The 21,635-nt window shown below is 33.6% G+C and overlaps 1 protein-coding gene across 2 annotated transcripts in view; it reads right to left on the bottom strand.

The window, feature by feature from the left end:
- Positions 1 to 14,341: 14,341 nt before the first annotated feature.
- LOC141656488 (polyubiquitin) overlaps positions 14,342 to 21,635 on the bottom strand; it is a 36,822-nt gene continuing 29,528 nt past the window's right edge. The window contains exons 1-2 of one of the 2 annotated variants that reach the window (XM_074463398.1): positions 16,139 to 16,248; positions 14,342 to 15,452 (exon numbers count right to left, since the gene is read on the bottom strand). In XM_074463398.1, coding sequence (XP_074319499.1) covers positions 14,535 to 15,452 — 918 coding nt within the window. In that variant the 5' untranslated portion in view covers positions 16,139 to 16,248 and the 3' untranslated portion in view covers positions 14,342 to 14,534. Of the gene's footprint in view, positions 15,453 to 16,138; positions 16,249 to 21,635 lie in introns of those variants that run through there. The other variant, XM_074463397.1, reaches the window with a different exon arrangement.

The following is a 21,635-nucleotide window of genomic DNA, read 5'->3' as shown; positions in this document are numbered from 1 at the left end:
CATTAACTTGGGCAGCAGCCATAAGGAAATAAAATTAATAACACAAATTGTTGTATAAGACATAAATTTAGATAAGACCGGTCCAATAATATGAGGCCCATTAAAATTACTTAGTAAAAATATAAAATAATATTTTTATATTAATAACTTAGGCCTTGTTAGGTAAACAGCGGATTAGTTTTAGCATAAGCAGATGGCAAAAGCAGATTATAAATGACAGATTTTATTAGAAGGTTTGACTAGCATATTATAATTAGCATAATTAATTTGAGTGTTTGGTAATTGGCAGATTACGATTAGTAGATCGTTACTTTTCTTTGGAAAATGGAGAAAAATTTCCTATTTTACAATATGCTAACCAATATGTTGGGGTAAGCAGCATATTGTAAAACAACATATTGACCCCAAATATGCTGTTTCAACATGTTGTTTACCAAACACTAAAATTAGCATATTCATTGGTCAAACATGCTAAAACCCTTGAATATGCTAAAAATTGGCCAATATGCTGTTTACCGAACAACGCCTTAATATTATAAGTTGATAATATACACATTTAAATTTGTTAGTTTTCAAAATAAGTCATAAAGTTATCAAAATAAAATAAAAAACTTGATATAGTAATGACTTGTGCTTGAGTTTTCTCTTATTGGGCCAGTCCTATGCTATAGGACGGTCCTATAGGAGAGTTGCTGAATTAATAAACAGTTCACCTTATAAGTTTAAAGTGGTTCCATTCCGAAATTAATTGGTAATAGTTATTTTGTTTATATAGTAATAACAACTACTATGTCACACTTTGTAATATTTCATGTTAACTAAAACCGTTGTTTAGGTGGAATATCCTACTGAACACAAATCCCTCTTACTGCTAAGAGAATAAAAATTTTCAATAATTTTCCCTCCAAAAGGAATCTAATTAAATAAGAAAACAAGACTCTATTTTTACTGAATTATTATCTTTTAATGATTAAGATATCATCTTTAATCGTTATAATCTCTTTTAAACTAAATTAGAACATTTTAATAAAAATAAAACAAAACTGGTATAAATCTAAATATTCATATATAAAAAACTGATAAATTGATATTATTAGTTTCGTATAAAAAAACTTACCACGTACTTAATTCGTACAAAAAAATTATGAATTGAATATTATTAATTTCATGACAAAAAGTTCTTTAAATTATTTGAGAAAATTTATAAATTGAAATGATTAGTTTTGTGGCAAAGAATTTCATTAAAATATACATTTCATGAATTTACCCAGTTCTTTTAATTACTTTTCCATTTTAATTTTTATCCTCAAATTAAAATATAAAAAGTTAATAATATGTCAATTTTAAATCTATAAATAATTACATATTATAAGCTAAAGGATCTATAAATATCGCGCATGCATGCGCGGGATCCATACTAGTAAGACTATTCATCCAGATGTATATGAGCATAGTACATCCAACACAAATCTAATTGAGCTTATATGCAAGCTTTTCGAGCTTTTAAAATTTTTGAGTTGCATTTTAATTTTTTAGGTGTCAAAATTAAGATCTAATTGAGCTTATATGTATTATTTTTAAGTTTCATTATAATATTTTGAGTTTAAAATTTATACAAACGCACAGAGGTTCTTTTCAAAAAATGTACATATAAGCTCAATTCCTTTATTATAAAGCTCCAATTCTACCAGTTATATACAGCTGGTTAACCTTCATCCACCCACCTTCCATCGATCATCATATCATATATCATCATATATTTCTTTAATGCAATAGCCAAAGGTGCTGATGTGGCATCATAGTTTTTCATTCAGAGTTGATGTGGCAGTTAAATAAAGCACAACTAAATAAGGAAAAAACAAAGAGTAATTCAAACCTGCCATTTAATAAAAAAATTACTCTGTATTACAAAATATTATATTGGATCCTTATGTTCAATGGCCTTTAATGCGCTATAAATGTCTCATTGAATGATATATTACATATCTATTTTGAAATACATTTTAACTGAATTTATAAGACTTATAAATTAGAACTACAATTGTACTAATTAAAAGAGGATTAACACGTGATTTTCCAAATAACTTTTACGAAATTATTAATTTCTTTTCCGAAAATTAGGCAAAATTATTTTGAAAAATACCAAGTATTTTTTTTTAAATAGACAAAATTTTAGCTAGCCATAGTCTATTTCGAAAATATTTCAACTACTTTAAAATGTTACAGATAAGATATGGAGTAATTATTTTATGATCCTATACTATTATTCAAAGTATATTATTGGGCACAAAGAAAGAAAAGATTGTATTTATGCATATAAATTACATATGATAAAACACTTTATATTAAAAAAAACATAAATATCTTATTGGGTTCTTATATATTCGAGACAACTAAGTTAATATTATAGAATATTTATAGATAGACAAAGTGAACAATCGGTAAGTTGGGATAAAAGAGATTAATTAATTGGTGAATTTGGTAAGCATTAGTGTCACAATAAAAGAAAAATTCTTAGGTGTACCCGAAAATAGACGTTATCATGCACTTAAACCTATTAGAAGATTGTAATTATAAACAATAACTTCCATTTGTCTTAATAACGAGTGCAGTCTCATTGTTTAGGGCGTACAAAATCATAGTAGACAGACTTATACACATAAAAAACTTTGTGAGTAAACAATTGAGAATATACATAAGTGATAAACTTTCCTGATGCTATGACTTCACTTATACCATATAATTTTTTTGTATTTCAATAGAAAACAAATACGAAATCATAATAAATGTTTATAAGATGATCGAGTACATTAAAACAATGAAAAAATTTAAAGCCTGAAATATTGTGAGGGTTAGGAACACGCTGAAAAGAACACGCTAAAAAAATAATTTCAATATCAAAGTATTAATTTTTATGAATATTAATAAAGAAATTGCAATCTTTTATGCTATAAATATTTTATATCAGACCCGTGAATTTTCACGGGTTTAAACCTAGTTATGTGTTTCTCCCATCATCCATCTTCATCCATTTAAGTTGTGTTTTCATTCATCATTTAGAATTGGGTAGTGAATCGAATTTTAATCGGAACCGGATGAAATTGGCATCCATAATTTCAATTAATACCAAATTTTCAAATCCATAGAATTCGCATAAATCCACTCGCTAAATGTAGGGGAAGAAAAATAGTGTAATAAAAACATCGAGAATTACATAATTGTAATTCATCAATTTAAAATTTTGTATAAATGTAGTATACCTTTTATTTAATGATGATTGTCGATGACGATCTCAGTCTTATTGTGAGCCAATTTACCATTTGAAAATGGTACCAAAGGTAAAATTACGTTTATAAATAACATAAAATGATTTACTTAAAACAGGTATGGTGCGCGATAAAATAGGCACATTTATTACGAAAAGACATCGTACTAAATTAAAGATTTAGTTTGGATCACAATTACCAATAAAGTGGTTACAAAAACACATAAAAATAATATGAGACGAATAATAACCTCTCAATAATTTAAGGAAAGTCGGTTTATTGCAAATATTCGTGAATGAAATATAATCACTCAAAGCAAGTAGTGTGAACTCAAATTTCCAAACACCATAGTGAAAATATTCCGTTTTTATTGGCACTAGACTTCAATTAAGCATGAAAATGGTAACAAATCTATCAATTTAATGCATCGTATGTATATTATTTTAGCATTTGATTAAACTCACGCCTAATTAAGCACGAAAAGGTTCAACTCTTAAGACAACTTTTTTCATCTTGTAAAGGCAAGACACGAAATACGCAATATTCATGCATGAAAGCTTAGTTAAGGATTAAACTCACGCCTAATTAAAATGATTTAAGTATTGTATGATCGTCGACCAAATATGTTACTTTTAGTCAAATATTTATAACTTTTTATCAAAAAAGACTCCTTAAAAAGCGATATAAAAATCTATAACCTTATCATTATACATAAGCAATTAGGTAACGTAGTGGAAGCTCTCTTTTCAATTGCAATTTCCAGATTTATTCATTTTTTTTTTTTTTGGTTTCAAATGAACGTACTATATTGCAAATATATAAGAATTGAATCATACATGTAAAGGCAATATAAGACGTAGTTAATAAACGGTGGGAGACTAATGTCAGCCAGTATCTTTAGCTTTAGCCCTTAGTGACATAGTGAGTATTACGTACGGGAAATTAGTGCATTATCAATTTATCACCCACTAACATATCATATAGACTATTAAATTAGTATTTTTGATGCATGCTTCATTTGTTGGAAAATTGTATTTTATTTGTAAATTAATCGTCAGTGTAATTAATGTCAATCTATTAGCTTTTCGTATGTGCCTTATTTAGCCTATATCCTAAAAACATACTCCGTATATGGAGGTAGAACTTGATTCGGCCAAACAATCAAATTGGTAAAAAAAAGTGGAGGGTATTCGGACTACTCGCCAGATTGATAAAAAAAACTATGGTTTATGACGAATTGGTAAAAACAATGTGGAATTGTGACAAATTGGCTAAAAAAGTTATAACCATGTTTTGTTTACTATTCTTATAACTAAATGTTTACTATTCTTATAACTAAATTTGACCAAACTACCCTTGCCCAAATTAATGACCCATTTAAAAACACTAATCGAAATCTTGGCAAATATGGCAATTTGAGACAACTAAGTACTGATATAATCCAAACTACCCTTGCCAAATTAATGACCCAACTAAGGACGAGTCAGTTCGAGTCGTGTCGATTTCGGGTTTGCAAGAATCGGGTCTTGTCATTCGAATTCGGGTCATTTTCGGATTAGCTGTTATCAAGTATTTATGAATAATAATCAGTTTATAACAATAAGCATCTGGGTCTGTTATATTGGACCGGACAACTCAGGTTTCGGGTCATTTTTACCAGGTCTAAGTACGAGTCATTTCTGTCAAAATCAATTATTTGGCTATGCGGCAATTGAATAAAGGCCATTTTGCATTTCATCATTTTTGGTGTCAATTTATAACTTATAAGGATGGGAGAATGGAGAAGTATTTGATTTCGATCGAGTTTGGATAAGGTTGGATTATTTCTAATTTGGGATCATAATTGAGTTGCTAAGGACGAGTTTCGAATCAATTTTTTTGAATCGGACTACTTGCGCAAGGGTACTTTTGTCAAATCTATTTGGAATAATGAAAAATTAAGCAAAATGTAACTTTTTTGGCCAATTCGTCACAATTCTTCATTTTTTTTTACCAATTCGTCACAAGTCATAGTTTTTTTACCAATCTGGCCAATAACCTTCACTTTTTTTACCAATTTGGTGAAATCGGCTTAAACGAAAACCCTAAATGACATCTTTCCCAAGAGAAAAATCTTAGAGGGAACTTTTTTTAGGTCTGAAGGTTAAATGATGGTAAGAAGCGATTTTACCGTCATTTTCGACCGAGGATAGCACTAGTGCCCTACACGACGTTTCGTCTAAAACTTGCCAAAGACATCATAGAAAATGCTCATTTCTTGACAAGATAAGGAGAAAGTTAATTGGCAGATTATATATATGGGTTTTTCTAACGTGTGTCCTAAGGGCACACATTAATAACCTAAATTTGGTAAGATTTGCAAGAGATTCTCATCAAATATTCAAGTTTAAACTCATTTTTACCATAATTAGTGAGAATCTCTTGTAAATCTTACCATATTTAGGTTATTAATGTGTGCCCTTAGGGCACACGTTAGAAAAACCCTATATATATAAGTAAACAATGTGAGTGGCTGGTATATACATCATCGTTACAGTAATGAGTGTAGTAGTAATAGTTTAGGGCAGGAAAGGGTCGGGTCATAGTTTACTAAAATAGATGGCATTAATGTAAAGTTAGAACTTTTTTAGGTTTTGGCCTCCCATTATCTTAGCCCACTAACTTCTGTGTACGGTAGTCATCAATAATCCACTAATGAGAGACCAAACACATAATTATAATTAGACTATAGATTGAACAAAGATTGTGCATTTGATTTCATGAAATCACTAATCCAACTATAACCTTTAAATAGTCATTATGGCAATACTTTTTAGACCTGGTAAACGGATTAATCAGGTCGAGTTCGGACCGGTTAATTCAAGTTCGGGTTGTTCGGGATTGAAAGAATTCGAGTAGGTTGTTTTCAATTTATTTGGGGATAACGGCCGGTTTGCAATAATAAACATTCAAATCGTGTTCAATTGGGTTGGGCCAATTCGTGTTTCAGATCAGATTCGGGTCCTAAATTTGGGTTCAGGTCGTCTTTCGTGTCGAGTCAGTTTTGTCAGGTCTAACTTTCTTAATAGTGAGAAATATATTATTTAAAATGAATAAAAAAAAATGAGATTCCAATAGACATAGTATTAATTCTCGGTTTTAGTCACATTACCAGTTGTTGCAGTCTCATATGACTTTATGCGATGTTGCTTGAAAACGAGGTAAATTAAGATCACGGGAAATTAAAACTCCATAGACTTGATAATTCGATTGTGAATCAATGTTAGAGCTGTTATTTAAAACAATATTGGTTGGTCACTTAAAAAAAACTTTGAAAGTTGAGAGAATAGCACCGAAACTAGATACGAGTCGTACCGCTTAACGACCCAATCTATGCAACGTCGGCACAGAGAAAACAAATGAGCATATAACAATTTCTATTGATGTGATAAGCAGATCTAAATGCAGACAAATTCTGTAGAACAAAATAATTTTACAACTATTGAATCCACTTTATCCAGGTTGATTTCACTCAATTGTGCTTTGTGCAGATGTAGTACTACAATTGTACAATGGCATAGATGTTAGTGGTTACTATCACTAGGGACAATGTCATAAAAAGCAAGGGCTCATATACTTTTATTCTTGAGGTCTCTATCACCCTATATCCATGAACAATTGGTCTCCCTTGTAACGGGTTACCATTTGTGACGGATATTTTGTGAGTTAAAATGGTAACAAAATGGGTTAGTGGAGAAAGGGGATCACATGAATAGTGTTGCAGAGAGAGAAAAAGTGGGTACTTTGTGAGGCAAAATGGTATCCGTCACTCAAGAGTGACGGATATGTGCCGTCACAAACAAGAATTTGTGATCCATGAATCAGTCTTTTACAAATGAGTGAAGCATCTAAATGGTTAATCCACCAACACATTTCAACATGTCCAACCATCCTAGGAGAGACACATATCCCAACACGGAATATTTCAATTACTTTCTTACGTCATTTTCACATTTTCGAATATTCGTTATATGCGGAGGATCTTAGTTACAATCTTGTTTATCTCTTAGCTGAAATTTTTTCATCAAATCATATTGTATCATATAAATTTCATATTTTTCTCCATATTGAAATGAAAGACAAACTATAATCTCGAGCAGTAGGTCTCATGAGAGACGTCTCCCACTAATTTAATGGGAGACTTAATAGGGAAAAAAATTCAGTGGGTCCCTCACCCCATTATATGAGATGTCTCTCAATAACGCCATTAAGATACCGTCTCTCCGAAGTTTTTGTGAATCTCGAAACATGAAAACGACATAGATGAAAATAGAGATAGCACTAATGTTATATTATGATCACATCAATGTCCTGCAAACTAAAAATCACTACTTATATCAGTTTGTCCTTCAATAGGGTATTTGCATATTAAGGACAAAGGAGAATAGCAACACACATTTATTGTTACAAGAAAGTTCCTCATCAGAAACCATTTTATTACGATAAGTCAATAAGATTAGATTGATGACTGTTACAAGTTACAACAACCTTATTTACTATGCTTAAGAACATTGTACCCAAAGTTACTCTGACTCGGTTCAAAGGGACGGAAAGGAGTATATATCCAAGTGTCAGGCATGGTGATTTCATGAAAAATCTAAAAGTTTTTGGTCTAATATAAAATATCGGAATGTCAGACCAATGTCCAAGGATCGAGTATCGAATGCAGAAACATACATTTCCAAAAGTATACTAAAGTACTCCGTATTGAAAAGTAAAGGATACTAACTACGACAATAGACACTACTTGTCTACTAGTACTAATAGTTGATAAAGAAGAATTAGGTAAAGTAGATCAAAAAAGGTTAAAAAAAAAACACTAATCAAGCAGCCTATAAACGTACTCCCTCCTATTCACTATATTATTCCCCTTTTCTTTTTGCATAAGAAATAAGAAAGTTAATTTGGACCACACAAAACATACTATCCCACATGCAATTGAATCTGGACCACACAAATCAACCCAAAAAAGGAAATAGAGAAGAAAACCCGAATAATCTGAAAAAGGAAATAGGAAGAATATAGTGAATAGGAGGGAGTAATAAAGAAAGTTGCAAATTTGATTTAGTGGCAGAAAAACTGGCAAATTAAGGTCCTCTAATTGTGGGTGGAGCAGTGCACCGTCATTGAAAGGCCAACACACTAATCACATGCATTAGCATGAATATGTAGACTGTAGTACAACAACGTACTTAAGCGATTAGATGTACGTAACTTTACTCATATCTTATACGTATCTTATACGTATATAAGACACACGCAGACTATTAATTAGGCTCTATTTGGTAAAATTAATTGAAAATGTAGCTGAAAACTGAAAAGCTAACTGAAATCTGAAAAGGCAACTGATAAGGTAGCTGATTATATATAAAAAAAATGTTTGACAAACTAACTAAAAAAGTAATTGATTTTGATGAAATAACGTAAAATGATATGATAATTATTTAATAGTATAAATTTAGGGGTAAAACGGAAAATTAATCAAATCAAGTACCTGAAATCTCAAATGTTACTCTAGGTAGCATTTCATTTCAGATAGCTTATTTGGTTAAATAAGCTACTTGCCAAACGCTTACACAAAAATAAGTTGCCTGAATTTTTTGTCAAATAAACTACTTTGAGCAAATCAGGTACTTGAAATGTCTTACCAAACGGAGTCTTAGTATTGATCACTATTATCGCGTTAGATGTAGTAGCATGTGTTTGGGCCCAATTTTGTACATGTGGGCCAGATTGTAAATATGGGTAAGTTGAAGATAAGAAGAGACGATGACAGGTATGGGTAGCAGAATGGAGGGGATCTGAATAAAAGCCCAATAGACGGTTACGACTGCCTTGGAGAGCAAGGAAGCTAAACGCTACTAGGGTTTAGACCTATATAAGGCGATGAAGAGCACGAGAAGTGTTGAGTTTATTGATCCGATACTTAAGAGAGAGAGGAGGTGAATTAAGTACCTTTTTAAAATTTAAAGCGATAAAAGCGTTCACGAATGATTCTGAATCAATACACGTGCAAATTGAACAGTTCAGGCGACTGTTCAAACTAGCAACGAGAATTAAAGCAAATAAAGAGAAAAAACACGAGACACAAGATTTTTAACATGGTTCTAAAGGTCTATGTCCACCCTCTCTCTTATTAATATTTTCTTTATAACCAAGACCTGATTACAAAGAAAACCCCCCACGATCAACCTCGATCGTGCGACTTGAGTACAACTCCGTACCCCAATAAAACACTCTCTCACAAAAGGAAAATTACAACACGATTTGTCTCCTTATATGATTCAATGAATTAGAACAATGGAGAACAAAGACAAACTTAAAGATGTAAATCTGAGCACTCGGAATTTAATTAAAAGGCACGACTCAAACAAACACTTGCAAATCTCTTTAAAGAATAAACTTTCGAAAAATCTCTTTGTTTGTTTGAATAAATCTCTCAATTTCTAAGACTTTGATATAAAAGTTGTTTTGAAAAGATCTCACAAGATAAAAACATTTATCTTCTAAAATAATCCTTTACAAATAAAACCATATATTTTCCATAACAACTTGACCAAACTTTGAAGCAAGATATTTCTTTTATATTAATCAAAATACTTTCTAAAATTAAAAAAGATAATATCACCAAATAATCTCGTTCAAAGATATAGGATGTAAAACATAATTTTAGAAATCAGTAAAAGATTTTTATACGTCTGTTCAGCGCAGGTGCTAATGCTATGAGTAATTCAGAACTTACATATTTACAAAGAGCTAGACTTAAGACTTGACTTGACCCAGGGCTTCAATCATCTTCCAAGCATGAGTCCATCTTTATATACCTGTCATACACATCTAGCATTCACCATTAATCAAGAGGGGATGTAAAGATGAAGGACTTGTTATCATCAACATACAACACGAAGGATTCATTCTTAACACAAACTGCGACCCTGAATCTAAGAGAGTACTAGCAATCTAGCCGATACGTCCTTTATTGTACTCATGACCTTTACATTCAATTGATAGTGAAATCCTTGGAGGAGTACCGTCTCCCTCCCGCATTGATAGTGCAATCCTTGGAGGGGTACCGTCTCTCTCCCGCAGTTGTTTCCCACATTGGATTTTTCCGCGTCACCAAATCTCTTGTGTCAATTCTTTACGTTTTACCTTACCCGCATCCCCTATTTATTAAATGAATAGGCGAAACTCCAACTTTTCCCGCCTAAAGCATATTTCCCAAAATAGTGCTTGATATTTTTAGAATATACTATATGTGTGGACATGATAAGTTATAAATGAATATAATCTTTTGTAATTAAATATTTATAACATTTAATATTTCACATTCTGTACAAATTTATCTCCGTTCTTTTTAGGATAAGGAAATTCTTTTTCTAAATAACTTATTGATAAAAATTTATTGACCTTTTATGATAAGAAGTTGCAGCTAAAAAATATGGTATTAGTAAATATTTGTTTAAATTCATTGACTTTTTATGATAAAAATTTGCATCTAAAAAATATGTTATTAGTAAATATTTGTAAATGGGCATCATTAATTTCTCGGTAAAAAAAAAACAAAAAAATTATTCATTTTATTACTTCTTACAATTTAAATATTTATTTATTTTTATAATCAAAATACATTAAGGAGAAACATGAAAAATAAGTGAACTGTTAATTTAAATTTTATAAATAATAAACTAAAAAGTAAACTCTATAAATACCGTGCATACGGGGTCTATATTAGTAGCTCTATAAATACCGCACATTTATTGCGCGGGATCTAAACTAGTTAAAATATCAAATAATCAACTAATTGACAAAACTTAACCTAAATCATACGAGCAAGATCGCTTTAATCCTAATTCTATCAATTCGGTAGAAAATACCAAAACAGCATGCAAAGGTGGAAAACCACGCTCTCGCCATTACCATTTTAATAATGCAATCATCGATCTTAATTATGTCGCATATGCTTAAAAGATAAATATAAAAGGACGGAAAATAAATCAGAAGATCAAAGTTAATGCCATCATGATAAAACTATTACAAGTTGAAATGAACATCTGCATTCAGCAACATATATATTTTTAAACGGCCAAATGATCTATACAATATACAGTTGCAATGCATTTCAACTTCTGCACGAAATCCCCATAAATCAAACGGTTTTTAATATTGTAGTAGTGGAACTATGATTTGTTATCCTTACTAATATGTTAACATCTCTTTTTTCAGGACCCTTGTATTGTCATGGTCATCGATTTTTAATTTTTAACGTGTGTCCTAAAAACATCTGTTAGAAAAATCATGCTAGAAATTAAAAAACAGAATAAAGTGGACTATTAGGGGTCAATCACGCCTTATTATGCCTCTCATGTCAATTTCAGCTGAATCATTGTAAAACTAGCCAAGACTACATCTACTTATAAAATTGTCAAACCTCGTTCTTTTTAATTGAAATTAGCTAAAATGAACAAATTGCAAATGAACATAACAGAATTAAAGTAACTTTTCCAGCGACACTTCAGCAAAATTAAAGTAAACTTTTATTGTAAAACTAAGTGACATTTTAACTAAATTATCCCATTAAAAAACGATCACCAACGAACAATCACGTCTTAATTAAACCACATCTACGTGACTACATGATAATTTAACTATCGTAATCACATGACATTATGGAAAACCATAACCATCACCAATTCATCATCGTCATCAACAACAACAACCATAATTAATAATAATAATAATAATAATAATAATAATAAAGATCTATAGTGTTAATTTGATCACAGTAAAGATTAAATCATTAAAAATGGCCATCAAAGCTGACCTGTCAAATTCAGAACGAAGAAATGAGGTGAAGTTGCATTAACCAGTAAAGCTATAAACGAGGAGTTTTTGTGACAAATAAATAAAAGACGACGAGTTTTAGGATCCATCAAAGCTGACCTGTCAAATGCAATGTTGGGCTTAATTAGAACTTGAGCACATATTGTTTAATAATATAGTTTGGGTTAAGCCCACTTATTCCCAAATTTAGCAAACTATTGACTATTGGCCTATTGGCTACCCTTCTGCCATTAAGACGAGTCGAGTACAAAAAAAGGGTATTTCGTTTCTATATCCGCATCCGTTAACTAAAATATATCCCCTTATTCCCGATTATTTGTTTACCTATTTTATTTTTTGGTGTCTTACTCATTTATTTACCTTTTTTATATTGGAAGCTTTCTTGTGGGTAATTTGATAATTCAATTGCACTATCATCCACTTGCGATGGCCTGATGGTCGGAGATTGTTTGGTTGTTTGAGATGGCGTAAAGAGTCCAGATTTCCTGTCCCATATTGTGTCTCACTATCTTTCCATTTGAACATAAGTATTAAATACTAAAAATAAATATTTAGAGATTATAAAATGATGAGGTGTTAGAAGATTAAGGCAACGGGAGACAAAATGAAACACGAAAGTGGAACGGAGGATCTAGACCCATAAATTTGGTCGAATGCACGCAACAGGAGTAAAAAAGGAACCTAAATTTCATGATCATAATAAACCTTACATACCTCTAAGCTAGCTCATGGTTGCATCAAAATTCACAATTCATGCTCAAAGAACATTCTTATTAAGGGACCCTATTATTCGCATCATATCTTGAGCTACACTCAATCATTCTTGAGGATCTTTAATTACGTGCTTGGAAAGCTTGAGATCTTAGTTACTAAAGTGAGAAATTTTAAAAAACCATTAAATTATTAACCGAGGGTTTATGCCAATGCGTTTACACATTGGTTGAGATGTTATGTATGTATGTTGTCCTTAACCGAGGGTTTACTACCAGAAAATCTACGGCAGTTTTACCCTTTTTATCCTTGATGCTTCTATCCAGCCTGTCAGTAGCTAGCAGTACTTCAGTGAAAATTATGTCCTTGCAGCCTATGGCGCGATGCAAAGGTGTTGCACCTTCGAAACCAACAACGTTTTTCATCTCTTCTATCATCGGAATTGCTATAAATTCCTTGTACTCTCTGTAAGCTCCAAGTTTGATGTAGTGCAATGGGGTATCTCTCAGTTTAAAGCACAGTTTCCTGAAATCCGGACAGTGGTTAATGAAAGCATCGATGGCCGCTAAGTGACCATTTTACTGATCGCATCAATGCAGTACAAGGGGGAATATAATTTATACTCCATACTATTTATTGGGGTTCAAGCGGTACAAAGAACAAGGTGTTGAATCGCTCAGCTATTAAACAGCAAAATCACTAGTACATGGCGGATTGTCGGATCCACGAATCTTTTTTCTTGGAGATCCGTAATTCGCCCAATAGACAAGCCATGTCAGGTTCTGAAACCATAGACCAGATCAAGCAAAACAACACCTACATAGAAAAGACACATAGCATATACATCCGCCAGTAAAAATACTAAGAAACCTACTCTCCTTGCAAGAATTGCTTCCCAAGTGTTACTGTCAAGTCCGCCAGAAAGAGTGAATCCTGCCGCAAAAGTAATTGTCGCTAAAAGTGCAGCAACGACAGAGAGGTGTTTCTGATTTAGTTCAAATTAGTCCCTGGTTGAATATACTATGTTTTCAGGTACGGGTTTACTTTTATTAACATACACATTTTCCAGGTTATTTCAAACATCATCATGTTTTATACAATACTGATATTTTTTCCACAAAAACACACATAAATTAAGTTATTTAAACATACCCACTCGTCATTCTCCTTATAGAGCTTGGCGAGTAAGTTTATGCTAGTCTTGCCATAATGGTCTGGAATGATCCGCTCGACCGCAGTAGTACCAGATATTATATGATTGTATGATATTGTTACCTAAGATGTAAGATTGAGTATAGGGAATATCTTAGAATTAGTAGTGTATATATATAGATCATAGATTATCTTTTTCCGTAGTTTGTTTCAATCGAATTCGACAATTTGTGAATCGTGATCATATAGAGGTGAACACAAATGTACAAGGTTCAGTTTTAACTCGAAATTAACACCTAACTTAATTGACTGAAATTTAAGCAAACAGATTAGCACAAACGAAACAATTTATTCACAAACGAACTCGAAACTTACACAGATAAAGCACCAGTCATTGCTGATGCACCCATACTGAAATAAACAATAAACCAACCATAGTTCACAGATTATAGAAACCAAACACTACCAACATCAACCAGCTTCCCAAAACACAGAACCAACACCGGTACAACAACAACAAGCTTAGAAACCGCCACGAAGACGGAGGACAAGGTGGAGGGTAGATTCCTTCTGAATATTGTAGTCAGCCAAAGTGCGCCCATCCTCCAACTGTTTCCCTGCAAAGATCAACCTCTGCTGATCTGGTGGGATCCCCTCCTTATCCTGAATCTTCGTCTTGACATTGTCAATGGTATCAGAACTCTCCACCTCGAGTGTGATAGTCTTGCCAGTCAATGTCTTGACGAAAATCTGCATCCCACCCCTGAGACGCAACACCAGATGGAGTGTTGACTCCTTCTGAATGTTGTAATCAGCTAGGGTACGCCCGTCCTCGAGCTGCTTCCCGGCGAAAATAAGCCTCTGCTGGTCTGGAGGAATTCCCTCCTTATCCTGGATTTTAGTCTTGACATTGTCAATGGTATCCGAACTCTCAACCTCGAGGGTGATGGTCTTTCCAGTCAACGTCTTGACGAAAATCTGCATACCACCACGCAGACGGAGAACCAAGTGCAGGGTAGACTCCTTCTGGATATTGTAGTCTGCGAGAGTGCGACCGTCTTCTAGCTGCTTTCCAGCAAAGATCAATCTCTGCTGGTCTGGGGGAATTCCCTCCTTATCTTGAATCTTGGTCTTGACGTTGTCAATGGTGTCGGAACTCTCGACCTCAAGAGTGATGGTCTTGCCGGTCAAGGTCTTGACAAAGATTTGCATACCACCGCGAAGGCGGAGGACAAGATGGAGAGTGGACTCCTTTTGGATGTTGTAATCCGCGAGGGTTCGGCCGTCTTCGAGTTGTTTACCAGCGAAAATCAAACGTTGCTGGTCTGGGGGAATCCCTTCCTTGTCTTGGATTTTGGTTTTGACATTGTCGATAGTGTCGGAGCTCTCGACTTCGAGAGTGATGGTCTTGCCGGTGAGAGTCTTAACGAAGATTTGCATCTGATTATACAAATTACGAGAGTGAATCAGCAATCGCGTGACAAAATTGACGTTAATTGATAAAGAATAGATCAATTGCAGGAAACTAAACAATCGAAACCCTAACTACTCTAAAACATGAGATTAGAGACAAAATTATCGTATTTTACAAATTAATCAAAACCAGATCATCCGATTAATAATCATCAATCTACAAATTAAAAACGAGCTAATCTACAATTTAACAACGCGCTATTGTTCAAATTAACGACAAAATCAGTTTGATTAGCAAATTAACAGCGACATTAGTTTGATTACAGCTAATCGACAAATTAACAACGAAATTTGATTGATTAACTCGCTAATCCACAACGAAATTTGATTAATTATCTAACTAATAGACAAAATTAACATCGAAATATGCTTGATTATCTCGCAAATTAACAAATCAGCGAAGAAATCTGTTCAATTATTTCATCAATTGACAAATTAACAACGAATACGCAAAATTGAAGCTAAATCATAAAGTTCAATCAAATCAATTAACAAATCGAGCGATCAGACGTTCTACCGAATTCCGAAACCATAAATCAATACCTAAACTTAACAATTTAATCCATTAATTATTACGCCTTAAGCAAAATAGAACAACAATTCGGAACATGCGTTAGAAAAACCGATAATATAATTAGAGATAAAGATTATACCTTGGATGAGGAAGGAGAAAATTAGTTGATTTGGAGAAATTTGTTGAAGAAGAAGATTATGATAATGAGAATTAACCAAATTGTGAAGGATGAGATATTTGAGGGAGAAATTGCGAGTATTTAAAGAGATTATTAGATCTAGTTGTGCTAAGAAACACGTCGATTTAACCAATTAGAGATTGACAAGTCACGGTTGGTAGGACGTGGCTTGACCTAGCCCTCACGTCTTTCCGTTCGCTTTCTTGAGTGTTTGATTGATTGAGGGTTTGAGACGGTCCAACAAGTTAACGGAGATTATCACGGTGTTAATTTGTTTGGTGGAAATTAGGAGAATTATCTTCTTTTTTTTGGTTGTGATTTTATTTTATTTTTTAGAAAAAAAAACTCTTTATAATTGAGCTGTCAAGCAAGTTTTTTCTAATTGGGTCTAGTTGGGAATTTGGTATGGTATCAGATTTGTTTGGACGACAAACACGGGTCACACCGAACATGTAAATTACCAAACACTCTCATATTGTAAAATTGAAAAGTTATGTAGGGGAATAGTTGAACCCATAACAGAGATTTATTAAAATCTATTTACTTGTAAACGGATGACATTTCGTCACAAGCTCAATTCGGAGTAAATGTAACTTATTTAAGACGAAATTTAACCAGAACAATTTTCTATGCTATTACAGAGACTTATTAAAATGACCACATTTGTCTTTAAAAATGACGATATTTAACCCAATTTCAGCTTGTGACGAAAAATGTTCGTTTTCAATGAGAATTTTTGCTTCTTAAACTACTTCACTTTTTTTTATGGGTCGAAAAAACGGATGACCGATCTACCTCTCATGGATCAAAGATTTGTCTATTGAGTTTATACTATTGGCCCAATTGCTACAATCCATTGAATTGGGATGTGGTAGCCCACTCGTATACGTGGCCTCAATAGTTCAGTGTCCATGCAAATAGCTCATGGAGTATTCTGTAGCGAAAAAAGTCAGCCTGTGTTAGTGGCAAGAGTTTTTATATTATAAAATTCGTGATAGATAAGTAACTACGGAGTTGATTACTGGTGCACCGCCAACGAAAAACCGAACTTGGAATGGTTTACTTGTTTCCAATATTCCGAAAAAGCTTGCACTACTTAAGTAATTATCGGTTGGCCAGGAATATTCTTAGTTAACATCAAAAAATTAAAAATTTTAACATACATTAGTGCATACGTTAGAAAAACCGTCAATAAATTCACAAAAACTCCGGAAATTTATTTGCTTTTCTAGAAGATATATGTTTTCAAATGGTTTAGCAATGACTCAAATTTATTGTTAATATATGAACTTGAGTTATAAATTTATACTCAAAATTGTTTAGCGACTCGAATTTGGCTCGGTGTTTCATTATCACATTTGTACAATGCATTTGTTTCCACCATCATTATTTGTACTATTATTGTGCTATACCTCTATTCACTATTTCCTTGGTTAAGTATAGTTAGTTAGTTATACGTTTGTATTATGCACATCACAAAATTCACAATTGATCCAGCTCATACCTTGAACAAATCGTTCGTTAACCAAGCATAGAAGATATTTTTTATTACGACCAACAATAAAAAATGATTAGGTAGACAACTAGTAGTCTTAAAACAATACTTAAAATATGAATGAGGACGTAGTAATCAGCAAGTGGAAATCAATCAATACTATATATTAGTTTCAGAAACCAAGGACTTCAATGTAATTAAAGAAATCTATACAAATTAATTATACTATATAGTTTTAAATCGACAGCGTCGTGTGAAAGACCTGATAAAGGGACATCAATGTAAATATTATATAGTTTTGATTAAAAGTATAATATAAAGATGCCTTGATAAAAAAAATATTTATGGAAATTACATTAAATTAAAATAATTAAATTTAGAAAACACAAGAATATAGTGATTTTCCTTAAAATTAACATGCCCCACTTATGGAATTAATTAGTATCATCATAGAGTTATACATTAAATTAAATGTAGTAAAAGTAATAGTAGCAGCAACGAGATTAATAAAATTAACGGTATTAATGTGAGAGTAGTGACAGTTATAATAATTACAGTGGGAGTAGTGAAAATAGCAACGAATGTAGTGAAAGTAACAGTGAGAAAAAATATGAACAGTTAAATAACCAATCGACTAAGGAAAATATTTTATTTATTTAAATATAGGCCGGATAAAATTAACGGGAATAATGAATTTAACAGAAAAAAATAAAGGAATTAGTAAAAGAAACAATAGTAACCACCGGAGTAGTGAACGTGATGATATTAACAAAGAATGCCATGAAAGTAATAATATTAATAGCGAGGTAGTGAACAGTTAATGTATTATACAACCGGTTGTATATACAACTTATTTAGTGTTCTGGAGCTTTGTTACAAAATTGTCGAGCTCTATTAACAAAATTATCGAGTTATGATACAAAGTTATTGAGCTTTACAGAATAATTATTAAGCTCAATAACTTCATAAAATAGCTCAATAACTTATAAAATAACTCAACAACTTTGTGTGAGAGCTCGTTAACTTTGACGCAGTTGTACATAACTATTATACAACTAGTTGTAGGATAGTATTTGTGGGTAGTGAACATGTCTGTTAGTATATTATTTAGTATATTACTTAGCATATTATATTCCTACTTTTGAGCTAGTATATTATTTAGTATGTTACTTAGCATATTCTATTCCTACTTTTGAGCCGCCCAACAGCTAGCATATTCCTGCTTTCCACCCTTGTAGTTGCTTTCCAGCCTTTGTATTTTGCTTTCTAGCTATTGTATTTAGTATATAAACCAAGTTCCTATCAACATCAATACACACAATTCATCACATTTCAATTATCTTCTTCTTGTCATTTGTGTCAACATGGTATCGTGAGCACAGGTTGCATTCCTGTCTTCATTTTTTTCGTTTTTTTTTCATTTTTTTTCTTCCTCGTCTTCACCTATCTTTTGTAGTCACCATGGTTGACGATAAGAAAGGTGCGGATACTCAAATCATTTCCTCTTCATCTACACAAAATCCTGTTTATGCACTTTCTCATCAGGACGGTACGGGGGCAAAAATTACTCACGTAATCCTCGTTGGACCGAACTATGAAGAATGGGCTAAAGGTTTCCGGGTTGCGTTAGGTGCTAAGAGAAAGTTGGGTTTTATCAATGGTACCCTTAAAGAGCCTTCGATTCCATTGAATTGGAAGAATGGAAGGTCAGAATTACTTGATTGTTGCTTGGATTTTTAATACGATCGAATCCCGGGTTCGATCTTCTATTTCTTATCGTGAAACAGCTCGCGAATTGTGGGATGACATTCGTTTGCGTTTCACGGTTGCTAATGATATCAAAATTTATCAGATTCAATGTGATTTATCCGAGTGTAAACAAAGACCCGGAGAGACCATAATGGATTATTATGGTCGCATCAAGAAATTATGGGATGATATGGATGATTTTGATGCTTTACCTACATCGATGCTCGCTTGTCACGCACGTTTGCGTAAACGGCGTGAGGCTGATCAGGCCCGTGGTTTCCTTATGGGGCTAGACTCGGGATATGCGGGTGTTCGTTCTCAACTTCTGGGCACTAAACCTTTTCCACAAATTGAATTGGTTTATTCCAGGCTGGTACAAGAGGAGGAAGTCCGTAATCTGACTCGGGCTCGGGAAGAGAACGCTGCTGCAATGGCCCTTGCTGTTCGTGATGGAAACAATGGGAAGTCGCCACAACAATCCAATAGTGGGCGTCCTCGTTTCACATGCACCTATTGCGGAAAAGATGGGCATACCGAAAGCAGGTGCTACAAGAAACATGGATACCCGAATGATCGTGGTCCGGCTCGCACTCGCTCTGGTGATGGCTCGGCTTCATCTGCCTCGGCCAGGACCAATTTCGTGACTGGTGAGCCTTCGGTTGCCACTAATATGGTGTGCCTAAGTGGTGAGTCTTCTATTCGGTGGATCCTTGACACAGGTGCATCGACTCATGTTTGCGGTGACGCAAAGTTGTTTGATTATTGTTATCCTATTAGTCCTATTAATATTGGGTTGCCTAATGGTATGAATTTGGTTGCTCACAAAGCCGGAACAATAACACTCAATGCTCATCTTGCTCTATATAATGTTCTTCTGGTTCCGTCATTCCAATGCAATTTGTTATCCGTCTCAGACTTCTCGCTTCTCAATCTTTACATATTAATTTTACTAATTTGCAATGTGTGATACTGAGACCGTGCTGGCCGACGATTGGTGTGGGTGAACTCGTGGATGGGCTCTATTACTTGACAATGAAGGAACCGGCTCGTGTTAATGTGGTTAATAGTGCTGCTACTGTGGACCTTTGGCATCAACGTATGGGGCATCCTGCTCATCGGGTTTTGAAGCATCTCCCTTCTATTTCTCGTTTTAATAGCAATTTTATTCCCGAACATTGTGATATTTGCTTGCGTGCCAAACAAACTCGTACTCCATTTCATTTGAGTGATAATAAAGCTGCTAGTTTATTTGAATTGATCCACTGTGATGTTTGGGGTCCCTATGCACCGAATCGTGCATGCAATTCCCGTTATTTTTTGACGATAGTCGATGATTTTTCCCGTTGTGTGTGGGTGTTTCTCATGAAAACCAAGGATGAAGTCCCTCGTCTCATGCTTGACTTTTTTGCCTTAATTGATCGTCAATTTAATGCTCGTGTAAAAAAATTACAGAGTGACAATGGGACCGAATTACGGGGTCTGGTCTCGTATTTTAAAGAGCATGGGATAATACACCAAACCTCTATGGTCAAAACCCCTCAACAAAATGCTCGAGTTGAGCGCAAACATAGGCACATACTCAATGTTGCTCGAGCATTGCGTTTTTCGAGTTCCTTACCTGTCGATTTTTGGGGTGAGTGCGTTTTGATTCTTTGCTTTTCGATTAATCGAACCCCCACTCGGCTTTTGCGAAAGATAAAACTCCTTTTGAATTATTGTTTGGCCAAGTTCCCGACCTTAGCTTAATTCGGGTTTTTGGGTGTTTATGCTATGCCAAAAATGCTCATCCTTCCGATAAATTTGACTCTCGTAGTCGGAGATGTGTTTTTCTTGGGTATCCATTTGGTAAAAAGGGTTGGCATTTATATGATCTTGAAACAGGACAATATTTTCCGTCTCGTGATGTTCGTTTTGTTGAAAGTAATTTTCCGTTTGCTGAAACAATTAAGCTATCACAAGACGACACGGTTGTTGATGACCCTAATGACATGAGTTTTGTGCCTCCGTCTTCTGTCGTGCCTAGCTCAACTTCTGACCCTGAATTCTCCTCTCCCGAACCTGCTGGTTCTCGCAGTGAGGGGGGGTGTGTTTCGATAAATGAGTCTAATGATGACCAAGCTGAGTGTAATGGTCGTTCCTCAATTGAACAAGATGATGTTCCTATTGAAATTGAACAGGATGTTATTTCTAGTGAGCTTGAACAGGAGTTTTCAA

The sequence above is a fragment of the Silene latifolia genome, chromosome 5, assembly GCF_048544455.1.
Source record: "Silene latifolia isolate original U9 population chromosome 5, ASM4854445v1, whole genome shotgun sequence".
Classification (NCBI taxonomy): Eukaryota; Viridiplantae; Streptophyta; class Magnoliopsida; order Caryophyllales; family Caryophyllaceae; genus Silene; species Silene latifolia.
The sequence above is the reverse complement of the archived record's forward strand: the minus strand, read 5'-3'. Positions and strand labels throughout refer to the sequence as shown.